General features: G+C 34.3%; 2 protein-coding genes across 2 annotated transcripts; both read right to left on the reverse strand.

Annotated features, from left to right (window-relative positions):
• Nucleotides 1-1,110: 1,110 nt before the first annotated feature.
• Nucleotides 1,111-4,966, reverse strand: LOC147532834 (Phototropic-responsive NPH3 family protein). The gene is made up of 4 exons (XM_086648666.1): nt 4,565-4,966; nt 4,380-4,449; nt 3,056-3,589; nt 1,111-2,218 (listed from the first exon to the last, which is right to left on the reverse strand). The coding sequence occupies exons 1-4, from the start codon at nt 4,759-4,761 to the stop codon at nt 1,283-1,285; spliced, it is 1,737 nt and encodes a 578-aa protein (XP_086504792.1). The 5' UTR covers nt 4,762-4,966; the 3' UTR covers nt 1,111-1,282.
• Nucleotides 4,967-6,389: 1,423 nt separating this feature from the next.
• Nucleotides 6,390-13,376, reverse strand: LOC147532835 (Radical SAM superfamily protein). The gene is made up of 8 exons (XM_086647029.1): nt 13,149-13,376; nt 12,905-13,067; nt 12,250-12,360; nt 11,249-11,383; nt 9,534-9,638; nt 7,541-7,710; nt 7,366-7,465; nt 6,390-6,991 (listed from the first exon to the last, which is right to left on the reverse strand). The coding sequence occupies exons 1-8, from the start codon at nt 13,238-13,240 to the stop codon at nt 6,773-6,775; spliced, it is 1,095 nt and encodes a 364-aa protein (XP_086503155.1). The 5' UTR covers nt 13,241-13,376; the 3' UTR covers nt 6,390-6,772.
• Nucleotides 13,377-24,004: the final 10,628 nt, after the last annotated feature.

Consider the following 24,004-nt stretch of genomic DNA (forward strand, 5'->3'; position numbering starts at 1 on the left):
ATAAGAAGTGGCTTAATATTCCTTGTATTTTAATAGATAAATATTGTAATAACGTTATGATATCTTAATGAATGACTTATTTCAACAAAAAAAAAAAAAAAAAAAAAAAGAGAACATGGTGATACAAGTTAAGAGCTTGATATATTACTAGGCAACAAATCAGGAAGGGATTAGAAATACAATTTTTTAGTGATAAAAACAATATTTTGGGACTAATTTTTTTGTAATATCTATATTGATCTTATATTTATGAGCCTATGAGGTTCTAGATTTCTTTCATAGAAAGCCGTTTTCTCTTGTTCACTCAATAAAACTATTTAATCTACACCCAAAATCAAATTGCACGCTTTTCACAATTTGGTTTCTTTACTTCATAACTGGCTACATCACTCAACCCACCCAAAACCAAATAATGCTACATCAGACCAAATTAATTTGGTGAGCTCTTTTATTATTGAGAGTTGGTGAAATTGAAATTTTCCCCGACAAAGTTAATCGAACTGACAGGACACTTTGTAATGGCACGTGACAAAACAATTTTATGTTTTTGGAATACGATTAGATCAAAATGATGACTGACTATTACTATGACGAGGACAAGGAAGATGCCAACAACCACAACAAAAAAAACATGTTTTTGGAATACGATTAGACCAGAATGATGACGACTATTACTATGACGAGGACAAGGAAGATGCCAACAACCACAACAAAAAAAACATGTTTTTGGAATACGATTAGACCAGAATGATGACGACTATTACTATGACGAGGACAAGGAAGATGCCAACAACCACAACAAAAAACATCAGGAGCAACATCAACAAGCATGAATGGGACCTCATAGTCTCCCTAACAGGATAATCTCCATTGACTATTAACTAAGGAATGAGAATAATCAAGATAATTTTCAATTTGTACACACTACACAAACGATGAAATACTTTTATCAAAATCAAATTCTCCCGGGATAGTGCCCATTTTTGGAACGTCTGAACGTATAGTGCCCAAGTCACCGAATGGGTTGTGCCTTTATTCTATTCCTCTCAGTATATAATGGCATTTCACTATAAAGGAAAATAATAGTCCCACATGACAAAAGCCCAAGAATAAAGGAAAAATTTCACCATGTCTTCACTTGACTAAAAAATCTTCACACACCAATTCAACCCATCAATTAATTTATCAATCATATTCTCAAAGTAGCAAATTGCTCTTTCAAACTATAACAATGAACTAAACTAGACAAGAATAAAGGGAGGAATTTTCAACTTATAGTTAATTAGGCAATTGAGTGACTACGACGATGAAATTGCCCATCCCTTTTCATCATAGAAACCTGATCTCTAACTCCATCTTTATCTTCATTTCCATGACCTTCATTTAAAACCTTTTCAGAAACAATAACTTCAGTCTCATCTGTTGTATTTGCATGTACAGAGTTTTCCCTAGACTTAGAAGATGATGATGATGTTGACGACGATTTCGAAAACCTAGACTTCAATCCTTTCATGAGTAACTTCCAACCAAAACCCTTACCAGTTCTCTTTCTTTTATCATCACAACTGAAAGAATTTATGTTCTCTGATTTGCAATAAAGGGAAGAAGAAGATGAAGATGATGAAAAAGACCTACCCATATTAATACCTCTTTTATCAACTTGACCTCCATTAAAATGTACTAATGAAGTTGATCCTCTATCTCCTCTTTCAATCTTGGTTTCTGAGCTATGACGGAAACTTGCGGACTTACCAGCTGAACCACCAATACAACTTGAATCATCCTCAACATCATTACCATCACTCTTCTTTTCACACTTATCATTCAACAATTTCTTCATATCTCTAACTTGTTTTTCTAAGCTTTCAATCTTGGAAGTTGTTGCTTCTACTGATGCTTGGAGTTGGGCTACTTGACGTTGTGCTGCGTCACGCTGGAGGATCGCTCCGAGTGTAATGTCTTCTTCTTGTATTGAATTGTTGTTGTTGTTGTTGTTCTTTTGTTGTGGTTTCTTGTAGGGATTAGGGTTTTTGTTGATCATATTGGAAATGGAGTGACGGGTATTAAGCTGATCAATGAACATTGCTCGAACGATGAATCTCAATGGCATTTTTTGGTTTTGAACTGCATGCACTATTAGGCTAGGAGAGAGTTTTTCGCAGTCTATTGAGTTGCAGATCTTTGTCTTCTCTTCTTCTGTTATTTTACCATCATTCTCCTGCATGCATGGGTCATACATACATTTAAGTTTCTACTGGACTAGCTAGCTAGTACTACTGAAGAAAACTAATGCTAGCTTAGGGCAGTTCCTGGTTATCAAAGGTCACATACATTTTAGTGATATAGTGAAGTCACTCAAATTTGTATATGCCAATTGATGTTACAATTGTCTACCACCTAAGACCTAGAAAAATTTCATGTATTTTCACTTCGCTCGAATTCGCTCAAGGAAGAACTTTCAGAAGTGTGTCATATACCATATGGAAGTCGGCAGAGGCCAGAGTAGGTCTATGTATAAGATAACGCGAACATTGCGAAAGAAATCATGCAGAAGGTAATAGGAATTGAAGTTCGATAACATATTTAAAACTAATGTTTCTATGCGAGCCAGCAAACTCTGAGATTTAAAATATGATATTCTTTGATCTTCTAACATTCTAGTGCAAAAGTAGTACTAATGTTTGAATGAAGGAGAGAGTTAAGTAAAGGTCTACTAAGTCTAGATAAAGTTGGCTAGCACAATTTAGATTATCGTTATAGAGTTGAGTGGCTAATGTTTGAAAATTCATTTTTGCCCTCTAATCCATGTTTGGTACACGACTACAGATTGAATTACCAGAAAAAACATTCTAAAATAGTATTTGGTACATGTCAGGAATCGCATCCTAGAGCAATAGTATTACTCCAAGAGGGGAATCCCAAACCTCATGGGATTGTTATTCATGGTAAGCGCACTTCCTTCCCACTGACCAAACATGACCTATGTCATGCTAGGTGTTCAGGGAATCTAGTCCTCGAGAAGGGTAAAATAGTAATTTAGAAAAACGGGGCTTACCTTCAAATAAACGTCGACGATTCGGTAGAGAAGATCGTGAGTGCGAGTAAGCCAATCCTGCATAGAATAGACGATTATTTGGAATTCCTCAACTGCCAACGACTTAACGTCGTTTATCCAATTATTATCGCCGTCACCACTATCTGTCAAACCCAACGCTACAATACATCTACTCGCTAGTGACGCTGTTATCTCTGATTCTGGAAGCAAAGCAAGGCAAGAACGAAGAATAATAACCGCGTAATCTCTGTTAACCGATATTGCCTGAGAGAAGTAACTCTCAGTCTTCATTTGTAAATTCTTGTCGTCGGTACCATTACTGTCACCGTTACTGTCTTCTTTCATATCCAATAACTCTGCAGCGATTCTAAGTGGAGCAACATTAAACGGCGTTATACCGATGTGAGAACAGTAACAAAAGTCCACAATTGAAGAAAACGTTTCTGCCGTTATCTTTAACGGCGGAGTGAGTGTTATCTCCGATGACTCCGTTAGGCGCCGTTTTAGATATCTACTTCTTAACATCAGAGGATCCTAAGCAAAACAAATCAGAAAAAATAAATACCCCTCAATTTTTCATTAATAACCGAAAAAGAGTACCAATCAGTAATTGGGAACCGGAATAATTTAAATTTACCAACCAAACATTCCAAATCATTAGAACCTAACCATGTTTTTAGCCAAAAGGATTTTAACCAAGCTCTTTTGGTACCATGACTTCATGAGGTGTGTCCTCTAATCCAAAATTGAGCAATTGAATATAGCAACCAGACATCCCATACAAAATGACCCATATATTTTAGCCCTAAAATTTTTTTTAGGCAATACAAGATTCAAAATTTGCCCTACTAAATTAATTCCCAATCAACAATGTTGGGCCACAAATCTTGGATTTGAGTACTCAAATATCGAACTTGAGAATTAACCTCAAGGAATTTGTTTAAGTGGTTTTTAGTCCCCATAGCCTTGATTAAATTACTAGGATGGGTGAGAAAACAATATCTACTAGGTTTGAAAAATAGAGTGAATTAGTAGATTAGATGGATGAGGTTGAAATAGAGATTCCACTAAACATGATTCTATTTTAGGATAATATGAGTCAATAATTACCTATATATTCCACATCTATAGAAAGATCACAAAAACAAATTTTCTTTTCATTTATAGGAAAATTAGGGTTGCCTTATATTTCACAGGCCTGCTAGACTAAAAAGGCACAACCCTAATTGGAAAATTAGAATCAACAAAAAAAGCTCAACCATGATCCATTTGGTGAAGAATAATTGGAAAATTAGAATCAACAAAAAGTAAAAAATAAATCTACCTTGTGAAGGTGAAAAGTTTGATCTTGAACTTTGATTATGACATCAGTTTGGAGTCCTGTAGCAAGTGACCTAAAAAAACAAAATTAAAAATATAATAACATCAAAAGAAATTTAAAATTAAAAAAAAAGGAACATGCAAATAACATGAAATTATAAATTAGTTAAAGAAATGAAAAAGAATTACCAAGCTCTTATTGTGCTTTCAAGACTTGAATTTAGAGAAGTACAAGGGGTTAGTAAGAGAAAGGGAGAAGAGGTAGAAGAAGAGTAATCTTCTTCATCTTCTTCTTCTTCTTCACCATCACCTTTTTCATTATCTTCTTCTTCATGATCTTCCTCATAGATAGTCTCCACAACTTGTAAATCTTTCCAACCCTTCATTTTCTCTTTATTTTTTTTTCTCTCTAGATCATTTTTTTTCTCTCAAAGCTAGACACATATATAGTCTCAAGAAATTAGATTTATACTTAGAATTCATTTATGATTTGGATTGTGAAGGAGTTTTGGTTGGAGCATTGAATGCCTTAAAGTTTGGCATGTGAGGAATCATAAATGCTCTTATTTACTCTTATTCCTTTTTTACAATATTTAAATCTTTAGGATTTTGTGTTAAAAGTATTTTGGTTGGGTATTTGGATTTGTAACATCTTTCATATTAATTGAGATTCTTATTATTAGCCATATTACTATATCATGAGTTCATAGTTCTTGCAATATATGAACACCACAACTAGGAGCATGATAAGTGAAAGATTATATGCCATAATGAAAAGAAAACCTAGCTCACATTCCTTCCAATGCATATAGAGGAAATGAGGAAGCCTTATAAATGTGACTAGCTTTGTTACCATCTGTTTGGAGTTTAAGCTTGAGCTTGGGGATTTAGGATGGTGATGTCAAATGTGCTTTTGGGGTCTAGTTTACTAGCCGGGGCACCCATATGTTTTGACAAGCCAGGCCAACTCCTGGTCTGTCGTGGGTCGACTTCTGACAGCTCAAACTAGTCCAGGTCGATTGACACCACTAAATTTAAGACTTTCTTCTGGTTTTGACAAGAGTCTCTAGAATTCTCATGTCTATTTGGTACCAATAAGGAATCTGACTAATTAGAAGATTCGAAAATACATGTTTTATAATCATCCTAGATCAACAGCAAAATCCTAAGATTTTGGACTACCATCTTATTTAAGTTAAGAATTTCTTGTATGACCAAACTACCTTAATAAAAAAAAAAATCCTAAGATTTTGGATTACGATCTTATTTAAGATGAAACTGAACTTACTCCTTCCTCTTCTCCATCATCTTCTCAACATTAAATCTTTCTACATCTTCATCATCCTTACCTTATTCTCAGCTTTTATTTTAGGATTTTTTGAGTTTACCCCCTCAATACTAATTGGTAATTGAGTTTACCCCCCTCATTGATAATTGAGTTTACCTACTTAAACTTACTATTTTAGGCAAAATACTAGGGTCATGTTTGGCGTAAAGGAAATGAATCACAAGTTAAATAGTGTACAGACAAAATAAGTCTTTACGAATCATATTCTTGACTAAATCTAACATACTAAGGTATTACAATTACTAAAATCACATTACGCAATCATTACTTTTGATAGACATATTCTTTTTCCACACACCATCAAACATTGTCTTAGTGTTTCTAATAAAAATAGTAAGTTGAAGGGGGTAAACTCAATTATCAATTATTGAGGGGGGTAAACTCAATTACCAATTAGTATTGAGGGGGTAAACTAAAAAAACCCTTTATTTTATTTATATTTTATCCCTTTCGGATGAAGTTTGTGAAGTCAGATATGGTTGAAGTAAGAACCAAATATGAGAGATGATACTAATATCGTCTTTTGAATTGCCTACCATGAACTATCGCCATCGACCCTTGGTTAGAGCGGTAAGAAATTTAGTCTTCCACCTAGATCAACGGTTTTGAGGCACGCAGACAATTCAAAAAAAAATCCAATTATCAATTGAAAATTGTGGGCACAGGTTTGACAGTAATATGTTTAGTTAATTTTGTGCAACTGGTTTGCCAATGCAACAACCACAGAAGTCCTCAACAAGAACACTTAAAAATCATTTCATATGGAACTAATAAAACAACAGCATAAACATAAATATAAAAATCAAAACAATATACTAACCAATTGTTACATTTCAATTTCCTCTAGTAGAAAGTATATTGTGTCAGAATCCTATCGGACCTGGGAGCGAGTGTTGATCCAAAGGCTTTTGTGCCAGGTCACTACCTCCTTAAGATGTGAAAAAAGAAAAGCGAAAAATGAACTGTTTGTTACTAGCTACATAGTACATAGCGTATAGATGGGGATAGAACTCTGGCACGGCAGAATGACTCTGCAGCAATGTAGTAGTTCAGACACGAAGATCTTCAATATCGGTTAAAAGACTTGAACTGTTCACAACCAGCTGACCACATGCACCACTTATATCCTGACCCATTTGCTTTCTAACCGTGGTTCGGATATTATATGTACCTCTAACAATCTTCTGGAAAGTTACAACTCTTTGATCAGCACTTGTGTTGAAATTACTCAAACTCCCAATTGGATTGAAAGGTATGAGGTTTACAACCTGCTCTCATGCCAAACACATCAGAAGTAAAAGTTAGAAAATCAGGTCTTACTCCAGACAAGTGAAATGATTAATCGAAAGGTTAGTCGACTTATTCAATAGCTTAAGGTTAACAGTTTTTCATAATCAAATAAGGGTTTTAAGGTGATTATACTACACATTGTTTGAATGAATTTTCAGATATCTTATTCTATCTGATTTCACTTTTGCTATTGAATCCTTCTTATTCTCTATACTGCATTCCGAACTTCATTCAACAAGTTGTAATTGTCGAGGTGATTTTTCCGTGAAATTATAACTTATCATTACCATAAGCATATTAAGTGACTAACTGACTTCTCGAAAAGCTTAATATATAAGTTAGAGACTCTCACCACTTCAAGCGTCTCAAGCAATTTCCCAAGCTGGTGGGCTTGCTCTTCACCATCATTTACCCCTTCAAGCATTATGTACTCAATAAATATTTTCTGCTGACTGAGAAGAATGAACGGGAATCAGATAATTTAGAACTCTTAGAAAGAGAGCGGAAAAATAGAACGAGAGTTTTACCTGTTCTTTTGATAGTCATGAAGTGCGTCCATGAGTTTTTGCAGAGGAAAAGCCCGTGCAGCAGGCATTATTTTACAACGGATGTCTTGAACTGGTGCATGGAGCGAAACTGCCAAGTTCACACTAGGCAAGTCATCATGGAATTTTTTAATAGCATGAATGATCCCAACCTGAAAAAAAGATCAGTCACAATGAGTATAACATTTACCCCAATATTGAATCATAGAATTAATAAATCTTTAATATTTCCATTTCCTAAGTAGAATGTTTACATAGAAGAGGGAAGAGTGTTATAAAGAACCCAAACTATAAAATAAATAGATAAAGATGAAAACAAAAGAGATGACTCACTCGAGAGTCGAGCAGAGAAACCAAAAGCAAAAAACTGTAGGAATGATATCTGTTATCAGTTTCCCTCAACATAAAGAATTGTGTCGTCAAACCAGATCTTCTCATATTTTGAGGGATGACAGGAGGGGGGAGATAATATCGTAGATCAGACATAATAGAAGGCCGCGGCTTTGGGGAATAAAGAAAAATCTCCGGGGCATAAAGACTTAGTCAACTGATATTGACATAAGGAAGCATATTTATTTTCTAATCCAAAAAATTATTTTCTCTTTCTCCTCCTCTCTTTTTCCTTTCTTCTTTCTTTACACTTTTCCAATCACTCTTATCTTCATCATCTCTCGAACAAGTATAAAATCTTAGTACATAGAACAAAAAGAAAACAAGAAGAATTATCATTTAAGCTCTTAAATTTTCCAAAGAGCTACTGTTATTAATCTATGGCTATGATTATGGTGGGTTCACATAGTACCATCCCTGCAACAACTATAACCCCATTTATACAAAAACCCACTTTGAATATTTCAAAACCCTCACGAATCTCAACAACTGACCTTGGGAAGAAACTCATTTCATTTGTTACATATTCTTCTTCGTTGTCATCCAATTGGGCACTTGGCTACTTAATTGGAAATGCGTTTTTGCTTGAGGGTAGTGATTGTGACTGAGAGTTTTAAAGAATTTAGTGCTAATAATATTAGGAATACCTTTAGCCTTTAGGGGTTTGTTATAAATGGGATACTTTTAGGTATTTTTGATAAATCTGAATCTGAGACTTTATATTTGTTTAAGAGATGAGGAACATAATAGATGTAATTGAACTAAGTGTAAAGGAAGAAGAAGAAGGTCGTGACTGAACCAGGAAATTGTTGTGGTGAAGGTGATATAGAAGATGAAGGGGCAATGTTTGATCAAATTAATTTTTAGACTAAAAAAAAATATTCCCCTGAGAATGTACAAAAAAACATGGTTCCCTAGAGAATTTATTCCCTATTGATTATTCTTTATGCCCCAAAGCCGTGGCCTAATAGAAATGTTTATGCATATCAATTGATTTGCAACATCTTTAGTTTGTTTCACAGGAGCAACAATCTGTTAAAGCTATCTGCTATGATCGTTATTGTTTTGTTCTTTTTAGTTCCTATTGTTTTTTTTCCATTTCCCTCTTCTTTACAGGCATGGTTCAAGAACTCCAGCCATCAATATCTACCACATAAGTTTCACAAGTATCAGATGTTGAACTACAATTAGCCCTTATACATGTTTAACAATAAAACAACAGATATTAATATCAACCTAGCTATTGCAATTTACCAACAAGTCATGCTCTTTATATAATTATCGAAAGGTCCTCCAGAACAAAGAGGGTCCACTAAACTCGTAAGCGTTGGAAATTCTATCAAGTTAGTGAAGACTGAAATTAAGTTGCACAAAGCTCAATATCCACAAAAAACACTTAATTTTAGAAGCATTAAGTTATCCTGAATCTCCTATATAAATACGATTCCAAAATTCGACCATTACTTTGTAGCTTGACAAGGGACAATTTCTGTCACAAATATCAGGTAACATAACCTATAGTCATCTATCAAATGTCCAAAAATAAGTAGCAGATTCAAGTATAAAACCAGCCAGAAGTACTTACTGTTGATACTGTGATTCTCTTAGGCGATAACTGAAATGGAAACCTCGTCATTGATCGAACAGCTTCCACCACCGATGTATAGTTATTCAATGGTTCACCCATTCCCTGTTGAAATTTTATGTATGTAATATTTCAATTGGAAGATATAAACACTTCAGCAGAACTCAACAGCTTCTTTTGATTAAAACTTACAGAAAATGTATATGCTCTAGTAGGAAAAACGAAAATGCTGTAGACTAACAAAAGCTTAAGATTGATATAAGTATTTAACTGAAAAATAGATTTGAAGTAGAAAGCAATAAAATAAAGAAGAATATAAGCAATCAATTGACATTATTACTTGAACAATGAAAAGCAACTACTTAAGCCCCATATTTGTAAGGCTTAAGCACTAATATGCCTTAAGAAACTGCTTACCTAGTTGGCTAGTTGCTAAATAAGCTCCAAAAGGGAGTCAACTAAGGCCTACGCAACTTCTAGGATCATCATATTCAGTAACTATGCATGTTCTAAGATTGAGAAACTAGTAATTAAAAAGTATACTTTTGTTGTGGTATACTATTAACAATATTTTTGAAACATCTCTTTTGGTGTTCTAACCAGCTACATAGAAAAACAAGGAAATTGATTATCTAATTTAGTTAATTAACATAGCCAATAGGCAAGCTATAAGCTATGGTAGGCCAATTCCCCCCCCGGTAAGTTGCTTACATTTTATAATTTGAATAGCTGGAGATTAGTTTGAATGGTTAAAGTGGAGCCTCTCATGTATAGAAAAACATCATATACATATATCTACTTTTCTTTAAGGATTCATTACATGATTACGTCATACTTCATATAGGCATGGATACATTGTTAGAATAGAACATGCTCATATCTGTCATGAATCAACACCAAAAGGATGATAAATGTCTCTAAAGGCCATTATAAAGAACCGACGATTTCCTGGACTTTTAGGGAGATACACAACCAGTTGGGTATTGGGATGCACATATATATACAAGGGTGTGTAAGTGTGTGTATATGTAAATTCTTACAATAGAATAGAGGGTGGTGCTCTGATTTATACTGGGATAAACGTCCAACTCTGATCTTGACACTATAAAGTTAGTCCAGGAATTGAAGTCACAGTTTTGGAAATGCATGAAAGGACAGCTTTGTGGAAGAAACAGATATAAAGATTATTCACTTATTTGGTTAAAAATATAAACCTCTGAAAAGATATATGTGAGCACCTGCTGACCTGCAAGGGTTATCCTACAATGGTACAAGGTGTTTGGACACGATGAGTAGAAAAGGCCAGCAAGGAATATGTCTTATCATGCATATATTTTCTTGTGGTTATTACGTCCTTCCCTTTTACGCACAACTTTTTTAGTTGTTGACCCACCATTAAAACATTATACACAAAATATGTTATACCTAGATTGGTATTCTATGGCTTTTTTTTACATTATACCACAAATAGAATTTCACTTGTACCTACTGAAGTAACTAAAGTAGAGTACTTGAAAAGACGACAAGAGTATCCGAGTGAATGCCCGATACATTTAAACAAGTCTAAGGAGTATCTATTTTGCACAAGAAGTTACAAATATCATAGTTGGAAGACTCTGTCACACCGGAAGATTGACAACTGAAACGATAAAACTAATTAATAAAGATAGATCGTTTCATGAAAATTCAAGATCTAAGTAAAGCGAAGTACCCACCATGAATACAATGTTACGTATTTGGCAGAAGCGAGAAGCATGTATCAATTGTTCCACAATCTCTCCTGATGTCAGATGGTTCTTAAATCCCATGGTTCCAGTTGCACAGAACGTGCAACCCATCTTGCAACCAACCTATGATTAAAAGGAAAACAAACATAAATGGGAGAAAATCTGGGCATAATTATTTTTCTTTGAGAATTTGAATGGAAATATAAAAAAAAGGCTGAGAGAATAAAGGCATTTCTATCTCACATAATGCAAACAGGGTTAAAGCTTTAGAATCATTCACCTAGAATAAGTTTACCATAAATAAAAATCTTACAATAAAACTAACACTAAAAAATACTATTTGATATGATCGAAGTTCCTAATCTTTTAGTTTATTTGCTTCATGTATTTGTAGCATGACTTAAGCGATAAGTTAAGTAGAAAATTTTCATCTGTAAATAATTTTCAGTACTTCCAAAATTGAATCAAAGTAACTAGAAATTGATATGATTTAGGGAAGCCCTGCATCTATAAATAGGCATCAATTGATTTTATTCGAAGGCATGGCCTTTTGAACATTTTGTAGAGTTTAGATTATTAAAGAGAGTTATAGAAGAGTATCTATCAATATGTAATTTACTAATAAAGTACCCATTTAAATTATATATTATATCTTAGTGAATATTTCTTTTATTCTAGTTCGAAAGTAGAAATATACTATTACATTTGAACCTTCGTATAAAGCTTTGCTACTCATGTTTGCATCACTGGCTTATCACCTTACTAAGTTAGGGGCTAACTTTTTATTAGATTATTCATTGAGGAGGTGTTTGTGTCATATTAATACAAAAAATTCAACCTTCAAGTCTTGAGTCTCTTTCATTTCCTTAGTTTCGAACATGAATCAAACTCTATAGAACTGTTCCAATTCTTAGTGTATAAGCACATTTATGCCTCAATAATCTAAAGGTGACTAAATTAAACTATCCTCGCTTAGTAAGAAGGGGTACCTGGGATGATACGCACAGAGTTGCCCTCTGACCTCCACTACGTTGTTTTCCAGCATAAACCCCCAAACTTGAATCATATCTCATTATAACCGCTTCCACAAAAGCTCCATTCTGAAAATAAGAATGTTTAGTAGACTAGCAATATTAAAAGAAGTAGTGTAGTATGTAACTTGCGACATTCTATACGGAATTTTAACGTCTTTTCCCATCTGTAATTTACATTGACTAACTTTTACTTGTTAAGACAACCCAAGATCCTCCAAGTACATAGCAAACAGAAAACCTACTCATCCACCCAAAGTATAGAATCAACAATGAACTTAATAGTTTGGTATAAATGTAGTTAAAAATGGGTCTGTTTTTTGCCCTTATCAGCATTATTGAGAAAGTTCCACATGAATCAAGGCATACTGTTTCTGAAGTTTAAAAAAGTTCAAACCCTAGAAAGACTAATGAAGCTTATTCAATCATAAATGCAAAATGAACAAACAATTTACTAAAAATAATAATTAACACCCCATTTTATGTACAATAACCTCCCCATAGTCAGCTTAAACCACAAACAGCAATGGGGCTCAAGCAATTGATAAGAAACTGGGTTTTTGTTTTAACATGAAAACCTAATTAGGGGGGAGGTGAAGAAACAAGAATATACCTGCAATTTTATAAGAAGCTTGGTTGTGACATTATCAGCGGATTCAAGGACAGAATGGACAGTCGAAGTAGAAGGCTTGAACTTCGAATTAAGTAGAGGGTAGGCAGCTGATGGCAATGAAGGTACTTCATTCAACTCAGTATTAGGGTTTTGAATTACATGCCTGTCACAATTCACACAAGAGATTATATTTTAGAGAGAGAAAGTGTAGCACAAAAGAGAGAGAGAGATTTGATGATCTTACTTCCATATGAGAGGGATAAAATTTTCACTGATTCCCGCTTTCTCAAATTCGGTTCTAAGAGCTCCTGAGTCGAAAACCGATCGTATTGTCATCGTTCCCACTTTCTTCCAGGATGTCTGGTTTCTCTCTCTCTAACTCGGCCACAAGAAAAAGGGTCCATGGTTATAAGAGCAAGTCCAAGGGCGAGGGGGCTGAGGCCCTTAATTCAAATTAAGGGCCCAGCCCCCCGGTCTGAAGGGGCCAACCCCAGCCGTAGGGGTGGGAATCGGTCCGGACCGGTCGGTATCGGACTCTAACTTCATCGAACCGGTCGACTCGGAGATAAACTGTCGGTGACCACCTATTTACTCGGGCGGACTCGGACGGTCACTCTCAAGAATTCTTTGTCCATTGACCGTCCAAGACCGTTTATTTTACCGGTCCAGTCGGACACCGGACGGTCTCGGTCCGGACTTTCCAATAAATTTACTTAATTCAGAACTTTATTTTTATTACCACAAACAAAATTACTTACAAATGAAGATGTTTAGCCAAGAAATTAAAAGTAAATATAAAAAAGAAAAAACACAGTGGATCATCATTTGACAAGATATAATTAAGCCATGCACTAATGTTTGGTCTTCCAGAGGACTATATGACTATAGCCAACGATCATCATATATTCATATGTCTATAAAATTCAACGGTCAACTTCTAAAAATGAGGACAGTTTAGTCGGTCAACCTATTGGTCACTCGTACCGGTCGGTCAGCGGTCGCTCCTTCGACATAGAATTTTGACCGTGACCGTCCGCCAATTCTTTCGGGCCGGTCGGACACTGACTGTTATGACCATCGGGTGTCCATGGACACTTTTTATCTCGGTCGAACGGGTCGGATAGCGGTCTTCCGGATCTTTTTCCCACCCCTACCCAGCCGCCCCTAATGAACCTCCCAAACAGACCGTTGGGGAGCTCCCAACGGTCATGTTGGGGGGCCAGAACAGGCCGTTGGAGCAAATCCAACGGCCAGATTTTGGGTTCAACCTCTATAAATAGGGGTTGAACCCAAATCATCCCTCATCTCTCTCTCTCATTCATTTTATTTCAATTCTTTCTCTTTCCATTTTATCTCTCCAAGTTTCTTGCCAATTTCTTCAATCTTTTTCAATTGATTCCTTCAATGATAATGAGTTATTTAGCCAAAGTTATATGGATCTCACTCAAAATCCCGGTTATCACTCAAGTTTATTAGAAAATGATGAAACTTTGAATGGTTCTTCACACGTTCCCTCGACGGTAGGTGAAACTTTAGATGATTATTGCGAGCAAGAAGACACAACTTCAACCAAGAAAGCTAAACGGGCCGCGTATACAAACAATGAAGATATAGTACTTACTAATTCTTATTTGAAAATCACGTTTGATGCGGTTGTCGGAAAATGCCAAAATTTTACTGTATTTTGGCAAAAAATAACCGATGAATTTAATGAAATTACAAACTCTTAACGCACAAAAAAGAGTTGTAAATCTCGTTTCAGTGAGATAAATGTCGATTGTCAAAGTTTTATCTCTACTTTGAGGATAGTAAATAAAGCTACAAAAAGCGGGGAGAACGACTATGACCGGGTAATTTTTCTTACTTTTAATCTATATATTTTTATCTTTTGATTCATAATATCCCTTTAAATCAATTATGAATTTATCAGATACAAAGAGCACTTGATGTTTATAAAAACAATCACAAAGCAAAAATGTTTAGATTCCAACATGTTTACAAAGTTTTGATGTCGCATAACAAGTGGATGGCAGACATGCCAGAAGAGTCAACATTCGGGAAAAGAGATTCCAATACCAATCCATCAGAGGAAAAACCAATGGGTCGTAAACAAGCCAAAGCAAATGCAAAAGTCGGAGAAAATTCGACAAATTCTACCGCTAAAGACAAAGTAGTAGCCAGTGATGCTCCGCCGGAATAATGGCAAAATAGAATGGGGAATCTCAACAAAGATCGTTATCACTTAAAGAATCTATAGAAATTCAAAAAGGGTTTCTAGAAACCGATAAACAAGCAAAAGACCGACAATATGGGATAGACTTATTGAGGATTGATGTTAGGTCTCTCGACGAACATGGTGCACGGATGCTTATAGCGGCGCGAGAAGCTTGGTTAGGCAGTCATCCACAAGAACCAAGAAACCCCTTCTAGCTATTTTTAACTTTTCTATTGTTGTTTAGTCGTATTTACGTAGATTTAAATTTCTAATCAAATGTTAAGTTTGTAATCGATATTGTTTAATGAAATTATTTAAGTAAATTGAGAAATTAAAAATTCAAATTTAAGGGCCCCAAGAGAGTCTGTGGGTTTGAATGAAAAAGTAAAATTAAGGGTCTGGGACCGGCTAGCCTTGGACTTGCTCTAATGTCCAAAATAACGTTCAAAAAAGATTTAGTCCTTTTGCACTTGGGACATAATGACCCTTACTAGATAATGAAAATACCGTCCATTACCCCTTTAGAATTCTCGCAAATTTTTTTGGAGCCGGACAGGATTTGAAACGACTTGTTTATGGCGTTATTTAGGGTATTAATAAGGTAAAACAGATATTTTCCCAAATCAAATTTTCTCTTTCATCATTTCTTATTTGGAAACCAAATCAAAATTACCTGTTACCGAGTCAGATCAAGGACCGAATTTTTTGGGATCAATTTAACATGATTTGGAGGTTAATATATCACTTTCTCTCACTTAACTTTCAGATTTGGAAAGAGTATATTTTTCTGGGATTAATTTAGCGTGATTTGGGGGTTAATATACATAACGTATATACCACTTTCTCTCATTTAATTTTCGTTTTTACTAATACCAAACATCCCTTGCAAATTATGAAACATGTTCATAAATTATGTACAATTTACGAACATTAAAACAACATTTGTTTTCGTTTCTACTCATACATAACCACACATCAAATACAAATTATGAAACAAGCTCGTAAAGTATGTGTTATTTATGACGAGGAACCCATCATTTGTCATGTATACAACGATAATTTATCGAATGGTTCACATTATTTATACCAGAACTTAATGTTTTTGCACAGGTACACTGCAGTATCTACTCAACTATCTGAGTCATACGCTTTATAACATTCTTGACAACCTTGAAATCATGTCCTGTGTTTATACTATATTGTTGAAGGGCGAATCGAAATGCTTTAGTTTTATCTTCTTCCCTACGTTGGATGATTTTGTAGGAATTTCCATCACTAACAGCTAAACTACAAAACAAAAATGTAAATAATTGTCAACAATACGTATCATTTTTCTCAGAGTAAATAATTCTCTATTTTTTCTTAAAATAGAAATATAAGAAATCAGATAAAAGTAATTATTTTCTCCTTAACGAACCAAACAACAGAAAATATGAAAATATTTACAAGGTAAATGTTTCTCTGAGTAAATTTTTCTCAGAGTAAATAATTCTCTATTTTTTTTCCTTGCTCCAAGTTACTATCAAACACAACCTAAGTTTCTATTTTCGTTAAGACGTTTATCTAATGGGACCACCACCACATTCCAATCAATTGAAACAACTTTTCTGGCGAAGATATTTCATTATATAAAACATGCACGAAGACTTTGAATTATATTTATAGGCAATCGGGTTCTCTACATCAACACCAATCGCTTTACCCAAGAATTTTTTACTGTTCAATTCCTAAATATTTTTTTTCCCAAATTTCACTTATACAACATTATTTCTTTTATTTCATGAAGTCAGACCAAATCTTTGGGCGAATACCAGAGCCAGTATTCGAGTCAGAAAATCAGTCTTCAAACAAGTCTACTTCGAGCCAGAGTCAGTCTTCGAGCCAGTAAATAACCTGAACGAGCCAACGACCTATATGACATGAGTATAAAAACTAGTATTAGGTTTTTTCCCAAAAATAAAAACAAATAAATAAAAGATATTTTAATAAACATATTTTAATTACTCTTTAATCTTTATATTAGATTTATTTGTTTAATAAAGTTAAATCATAATACAAGTATGACAATAGAAATATTTATTTTATTCGAATTGAATATATATAATATAAATATTTTGATATAAACATTTTAATTCATAAATACATTTGTATATAAATATTTAATAAAAATATTTTATTTAATATTTAAACTTGTTATTAAATATATTGATTTATATAAATATAAATATATTAAAAAGAATATCAAATGACTTCAAGAATTATTTTTATAAAGATTTTTCAATAGACATATTTAAAAAGTACATTTTTTAAAATATGTTACAAACATATTTGTATAAAATTATTTAATATACATATTTTAATAAACATATTTTAATAAAGATATATTAGTTTAATAATTATTTTAATATACAGCCGTAGAAACAAACTTCTCCTCAAACTCCTCACACAACACCCGCTTTAGCTTCGAGCGGGTCATAAATGGGAATCACACAAATCGACAAAGATGATCACTCACTTGACTCCTGTCTTCTTTTCCTGGGTATTGACCTTTAACCTATTGCAATACAAAGTCAAATATATCATCTTCTGAGTCAACATGGAGAGCATTAGGGTCACGTGACACCTAATTTTTCTCTCCTTATATTGCATACCAAACACAAAGAAAATATCAAATCTTGAGAAAGTTTTTCTATTTTCTCCTAAATTTTTCCTATCAAACACAACCTTAGAGTTTTAAAAGATCTTTGTTTTGATGTAGATGAACTAATATTAAAATATTATAATTAAAATATCTATAGTAAAATAAACTATATTACAAACTTTTTTATTCAATTTATTTGTAAAATATTTTTATAAAATTTTATTTTTAAATATTTTATAATTCTTAAAGTCATGTAATACTATTTTTAATATATTTATATAAACATATAAATTTAATAAGAAGTATAAGTATTAAATAAAATATCTTTATTATTTTTTGTAAATTAAATGTATTTTTAAATAAAAAATAACTCTTAAAATGATCTGATACTCTTATTATATCATTTCTTGTTCTGTACTAAGCCTTTGAAGGTTATTCTTCGTAATATGTTTTTTCTTTCTTTTTTCGTGGCAAATCTACTACACTTATGTTGTTGTAGGTTCTCTACGAGATCTTAATTTATGTTTTCAATTTCAATGTTAGTCTGGTTTCTGTCTCTCTCTCTCTAACTCAGCCAGAAGAAAAATTTGATTAGGGTTAATTCCGTTTTCGACCCCCAATTTATGACTAATGGAATGCTTTTGCCCCCAAAGTAACATTAAATTGCCCCTTCAATGACTGGTTGATTCGTCAACTGTTGCTAACTCAGTTGATGGTGTATCTACTCCAAAACTCTGGAGGCCCCGGATTTGAGTCATATCAGAAGTGGATTTCATGATTTACTGAACTTGGATTATTAATAAGGTATATATAATGGCATATAAGGTAGTAGTTCGTATGGGCTTTAGGAGTTCTATCAAAATAGTTAATGACAGTTATAAGCATATCCCATCATATGATATATCAAAGTTATTAAAGTAATCATGTTATTTAACAAAAAAATGAGTGGTAGATTCTGACTTAATTATGTCACTCATTAACAAGTCTTTAGGATAGTAAGAGACATAAAAAAAATGAAATACCTAATCAGATTAGAGCCTATTAAATACGAGGTTTTGTTCCCAAGTAAGACTACACGAGTACAACCAATGGTTACCGAATTTTAATAGGTAGTATTAAATAGTGTCTATTTGATGGGCAACCAAGTGAGTCGAGCCTGAACTGTGCACTATTCGCGCGACCCATTAATTTGATGGGCAGGCCAGAACACCTTCTAAAATATGCTCATATGAGTTCTATAATGGATAACAAAGTCCCAGAGAGGTACCTGCAAAGTAGTATCCATAGGCACCTTGTTTCTTTTGTTTCTCGGACCCTAGGCGAAGTCTTAGGGCGGTAGGGGTTGTGGTGCATCAAGGGTGCTACTATTGACACCGGGTGGAACGACTCTTAGAGGGGGTTCATTCTCTTAAGACCTAGACAGAAAATCATCAACAACTCCACGTCTCTACCTCCACCACCATTATCTTCTCTCTCTTCATCACTCTATGATCTATTGAAAGGTTCCCTCGAAAATATATTATATATATATGCTCTAATCTGGTCACTAGGAGAGTGATGGCGGCCATCCAACAAGTGGGCCTCTGGGCCAGACCAATAGGGGCCTAACGGCCAGGATTCTATATTAGCATAGTTTCCAGTTTAATATTTAAGATTTCCATATTTAGAGTGCTAACAATCAAGGAAAGTATCCATAGTAGTTATCTTCTTTCTTTATTTGAAACTAGGAAAGTACAATCTCTATATTTTGTAATTGAAATATCAAATACAAAATCTCCTTGATTGCATCTTCTTCTTTAATTATTTCAGTTGTTTGTCGTTTATTCATCGTTTAATCGTTATTTTATCCGCTTTATTTCATTAGTTTAGTTTATAAGAATGGTGGATTCCATTACTTTTACGCTTCCGCAACAATCTACATCAGCTGGTATTCAGAGTCTCAAGAATCTGAGAACAGATAAAATTTTTTAGATACTTCTCATTGTGAATGTTGGAAAAATTTTCCACGTTTAGGTTGGGATCCCTTTCGAGATTCACAACAACTCTATGTTGATGGTCAATATCATATAGATTTTTGGATTCAACAGTTGGAAGATTGCTTCATAAACCGAGATGTTAGTGACGAAGATAAGGTTTTTGTCGTTGAACAACACTTATCTGAAAGAGTCTACGACAAATTCAACGAGATGCAATGGAGACTCGTCGATCAAGGAAACTCCTTCACTGATGATTGGAATCAATTGAAAAATATTTTTCGGTGTGCTTTATTTCCTTTGGATGGGCATTCATCTTCTGCCGAATCACAAATTGATGCTAGACGAAAACCATCACATATTTTCTCGACCACCATTGTTACAGGAGAAGTTCGCGACAATAAGATAGATGAGTTATTTCAGACGAAGGAAGAAGGAAACAATTTGTCGTTCTCCAGTCCAAACCCTTCACATGCACTTGTTTTTGCTTCAACTTATTCGACTTTCGCGGTTGCAATCTCGCCACATCACCCAATCTCTCTTGCTACCGCGTCGGCGAAAACTTCAACTGCTGCAACATCTAGTTCGATTCCTGCTGCTCTAACTAGGGTTTCGACCCCTCATACTGTTGGTCGAACTGATGCCCTAACTGAACCACATGGGTTCTCCTCGCAACAAAATATATCTCCACTAAGGTTGCATATGATGATTCTTTTGAGTTGGTTCACGAGTCGAATATCGATGACTTCGATTTTAATCGGGAATATTCAACACTTCAACATCAAAGAAAGTATTCGATAACTTCACATGTTTGGGAACCCGGAGGACTACACAATGTTAATCCCAGTTTTCTTCATGTTCAGTCTTTTGAAAGTAAAGTCAAAAATCCAAATTCCGAAAGCCAATTTTTACAAAACGTCAATGAAAATCCTAATTATCCTTCATCCGAAACAATCCATATATCTTTAGATGGGAACGATTCAGAACCAAAAAAAAAATAGAGAAGCTGAAAAAAAAAAGATAGAATAAGCAAGTTACCGGATAATGTTCTTCATGAAGTTCTCTCTTTTCTTAACATGAAAGAAATAATTCAAACCAGTGTTTTATCAAGTAGATGGAAAGAGGTCAGGAAATCTCACCCTTTTCTAAAATTCGACCTTACCGATCTTGACAACAATGACAAGAGAAAGAGATTTGCAGATTTTTTGAGTAAAGTATTTTTGTCTCACTCTTCTGATAGTCATACTTTTTATCTCAAACTTTCTTCTGATATTACAAGAAAGAGTCTTGTTAAATGGCTTGAAGCTGCTTTTACAAAAAACATTCAAACACTATATATTAGTGGAGGTTGTTCATTATCTTTATCTTACTGTAACCTTAACTACACAACCATTGGCATTTCTTCTTTTCGACTTAAGTACTTGAAATTACATCCCATGGGGTACAAAGATAAATATATGATCGAGTTATATGCTCCCAATCTCAGATCATCCAGTTGTAAGGTGTTGCATGGAAAGGCATTGATATTGGCAGCTTCCCTTATTTAGTTAAAGCTAGAATAGATCTTTCCATTGATCAGTATCCAAAGTTTGATGAAGAGGATAATTTTAAAGTCGATAAAGTGAGTTCTGAATCGGCTTTCATGGAAACCCTCTTCTCACTTCTTCCTAAACAAAGAAGTGAATTGTTCCAATTCGAAGTTCCGAAGTTCAAGATCTTGTTCGACTTTGAATTGAACATAGTTCTACAGTTTGAAACCACTGATAACTATAAACATATTGCCGAATTTGGTTTTGGGAACACTCATGGACCGATTCAATACTGTTGGGTTTATTCCTAAAACTTAGTCGATGATGCATATCACATGTTCGATAAAATGTTCCTACGAGTTTTTTCAACTACTCGGTTTTTTCGAGTAAGGGAAGATTTAACCACGGTATTACTCAACTTAGCAAGTTCTGATAAAGTTATGATTTACAAACTTCACGATGACGAACGTGGGAACCTTGTGTTTGAGAGTCATAGCGACACTACATTTTTCCATATCGTTACCTTTATTAGAGATGGTTTCGTTGATAATTCGTCTCTTGGTAAAAGAACTTTGGGGAATTGCTACAATAAGTCTTTCTTCATACTTGTTACTTCACACCTTGAAGATTGTGAAGTGGCAAATTTTACCGTGGGAAGATGGCACGATCAACATTGTTTATTCTTCACTCGTTGGTCGAAACCTCGATAGTATAATTAAAGTTGGTATTGAAGGAAAGGAAGTCTGGCTCGTGATTGATTGGATGACAAAATTCATAGTTGATTTTTAGAGAGAGAATAATGTGGGGATTATGATCCTCTTCGTTGAATTACTAGATGTCGGGAGATGTCAAAATTTGTTCGAAGTTTGTTTCCTACAATTGATTTCGCAGGATTTGTCGCATCATGGGTTTTGGATCTTAGTTGGTGATTTGATCTATATTTGTCTTCTTCGAATTTTTGACAAATTTCGCGCAAAGTGGTAACTAAGGATTGCCTTCAAAATCGTCGCCAAAGCTACCTTCCACATTTCTGATGTATAACCGTATTACCTAGACGATCCGCTGTATGACGGCACCAACTTGGGGACAAGTTGTTCCTCAACAGGGGAGTATGATGGCGGCCATCCAACTAGTGGGTCTCTCGGCTAGACCAATAGTGGGCCTAACGGCTAAGATTTTATATTAGCATAGTTTCCAGTTTAATATTTAAGGTTTTCATATTTAGAGTCCTAACAATCAAGGAAAGTGTCCTTAGTAGTTATCTTCATTCTTTATTTGAGTCTAACTAGGAAAGTACAATCTCTATATAAGAGAAGTCCAGTCTGTCTTGTTAAGCATTGAATTGAATTATCAAATACAAAATCTCCTTGATTGCATCTTCTTCTTTAATTATTTCAGTTGTTCTTCGTTTATTCATTATTTAATTGTTATTTTATCCGCTTTATTCATTAGTTTAGTTTATAAGAATGGTGGATTCCATTACCTTTACGCTTCTGCAACAATCTACATCAGAGAGTGTGTGTTTTAGTTTGACGAGAAGTAGAAATTGATAATATTCAACCGATTGGCCCGAGTCCAAGAAGCCCACGGGCTCCCACACCCATTTGAGATTATGATTAAATGACCTAACTACCCTTCCTTAGTAGTAAATGAAATGAAAAGGCAAGCCTGCTTGTACAGTGCCAGCTTTAGATGCTAAAATTAATAATCAACTTTACCAAGAAAAAGAACAAAAGAGCAGCTGTGGTGGCATCTTCCCCATTTTTCTTCACCATGAAATGATCCTTAAAACCACTGTATTGAATATGATACTTTCAGTTTCACCCACAATTAAACAGAGAAAAGATGATTCAAGCAAACAGTAGTGAGTGCATAATTCCATTAGTTATCGAACTAATTAGTCGAGCGAGGGTATGATTTGAAGCTTAAGGACCCATATAGTCGAAACCAACGTCTATATAGCACCGACCTTGAGATGATGCATTTTGCATAACTATTGAAGCATCAAAAAGAAATTTACATTTCAATGTTCCTAATAATAAACGGGGAAAAATTAACTATCTCGGCCGACAGGTAAAGATTATCTTAAGGAAGATTATTGTTTTTAGGGTTTTTTCGGTCATCTATTCTAAGCAGTCCATCTGTTTGAATACTTCCAACCTTAGAAAAGAAAAAAAAAAGTTAAACAACATGAACCTCTCCCACTGTCTAACTCTGCCACTGCAGCTGGAAGTGTACTAATTTGATGAATTGTACAAGATCATGTCCCCAGACATTGCTGTCATATTTTGACCACATGAATCAATAAGAACCTAATCTCATTATGAATGTAGAACCACAAAAGACGGATTAGATTCAGATAGAGAAGATGGGGGGAGGAAATTCAAATAACTCAAAACTGTCCTTGAACTCATATCAATTACAATAGTACTTATGAACATAAAATCCTTGTTAGGTAAGAAAAATAATGAAAATAGAATTCTAATCCTACTATAATATAAAAATTTAACAAATACCCAGAATCGAAATTTAAAAGACAACGACAATAGTAATGTGAAAAGACAAAAATAACCACGATATATCGGCTTCTCTATCGAGGGGAGTAAACTTGTAAATAATCTACTTTGAGTTACATAATAGAGGATGAGAAAAGAGAGAGTGTTCAATTAGGTATACACATGGTTCATTATTCAACTCCTGCACAAGTTCATACACATTTGATCCATTCAACTATCTTGGGAA

Source organism: Eschscholzia californica, unplaced genomic scaffold (genome assembly GCF_041429995.1).
Source record: "Eschscholzia californica isolate CP2 unplaced genomic scaffold, dmEscCali1.0.p SCAF_6, whole genome shotgun sequence".
Classification (NCBI taxonomy): Eukaryota; Viridiplantae; Streptophyta; class Magnoliopsida; order Ranunculales; family Papaveraceae; genus Eschscholzia; species Eschscholzia californica.

What these genes read in the sequence shown, in the direction of transcription:
- LOC147532835 (XM_086647029.1), bottom strand. Translation starts at nt 13,240, where the DNA reads ATGACAATACGATCGGTTTTCGACTCAGGAGCTCTTAGAACCGAATTT. An exon ending in TACGTAACATTGTATTCATG is followed by an intron (nt 9,639 to 11,248) that starts GTGGGTACTTCG and finishes AAATTTCAACAG; the next exon opens with GGAATGGGTGAACCATTGAA. An exon ending in CATGACTATCAAAAGAACAG is followed by an intron (nt 7,466 to 7,540) that starts GTAAAACTCTCG and finishes CATTCTTCTCAG; the next exon opens with TCAGCAGAAAATATTTATTG.
- LOC147532834 (XM_086648666.1), bottom strand. Translation starts at nt 4,761, where the DNA reads ATGAAGGGTTGGAAAGATTTACAAGTTGTGGAGACTATCTATGAGGAA. An exon ending in GAAAGCACAATAAGAGCTTG is followed by an intron (nt 4,450 to 4,564) that starts GTAATTCTTTTT and finishes TTGTTTTTTTAG; the next exon opens with GTCACTTGCTACAGGACTCC. An exon ending in TCGTCGACGTTTATTTGAAG is followed by an intron (nt 2,219 to 3,055) that starts GTAAGCCCCGTT and finishes CCATGCATGCAG; the next exon opens with GAGAATGATGGTAAAATAAC.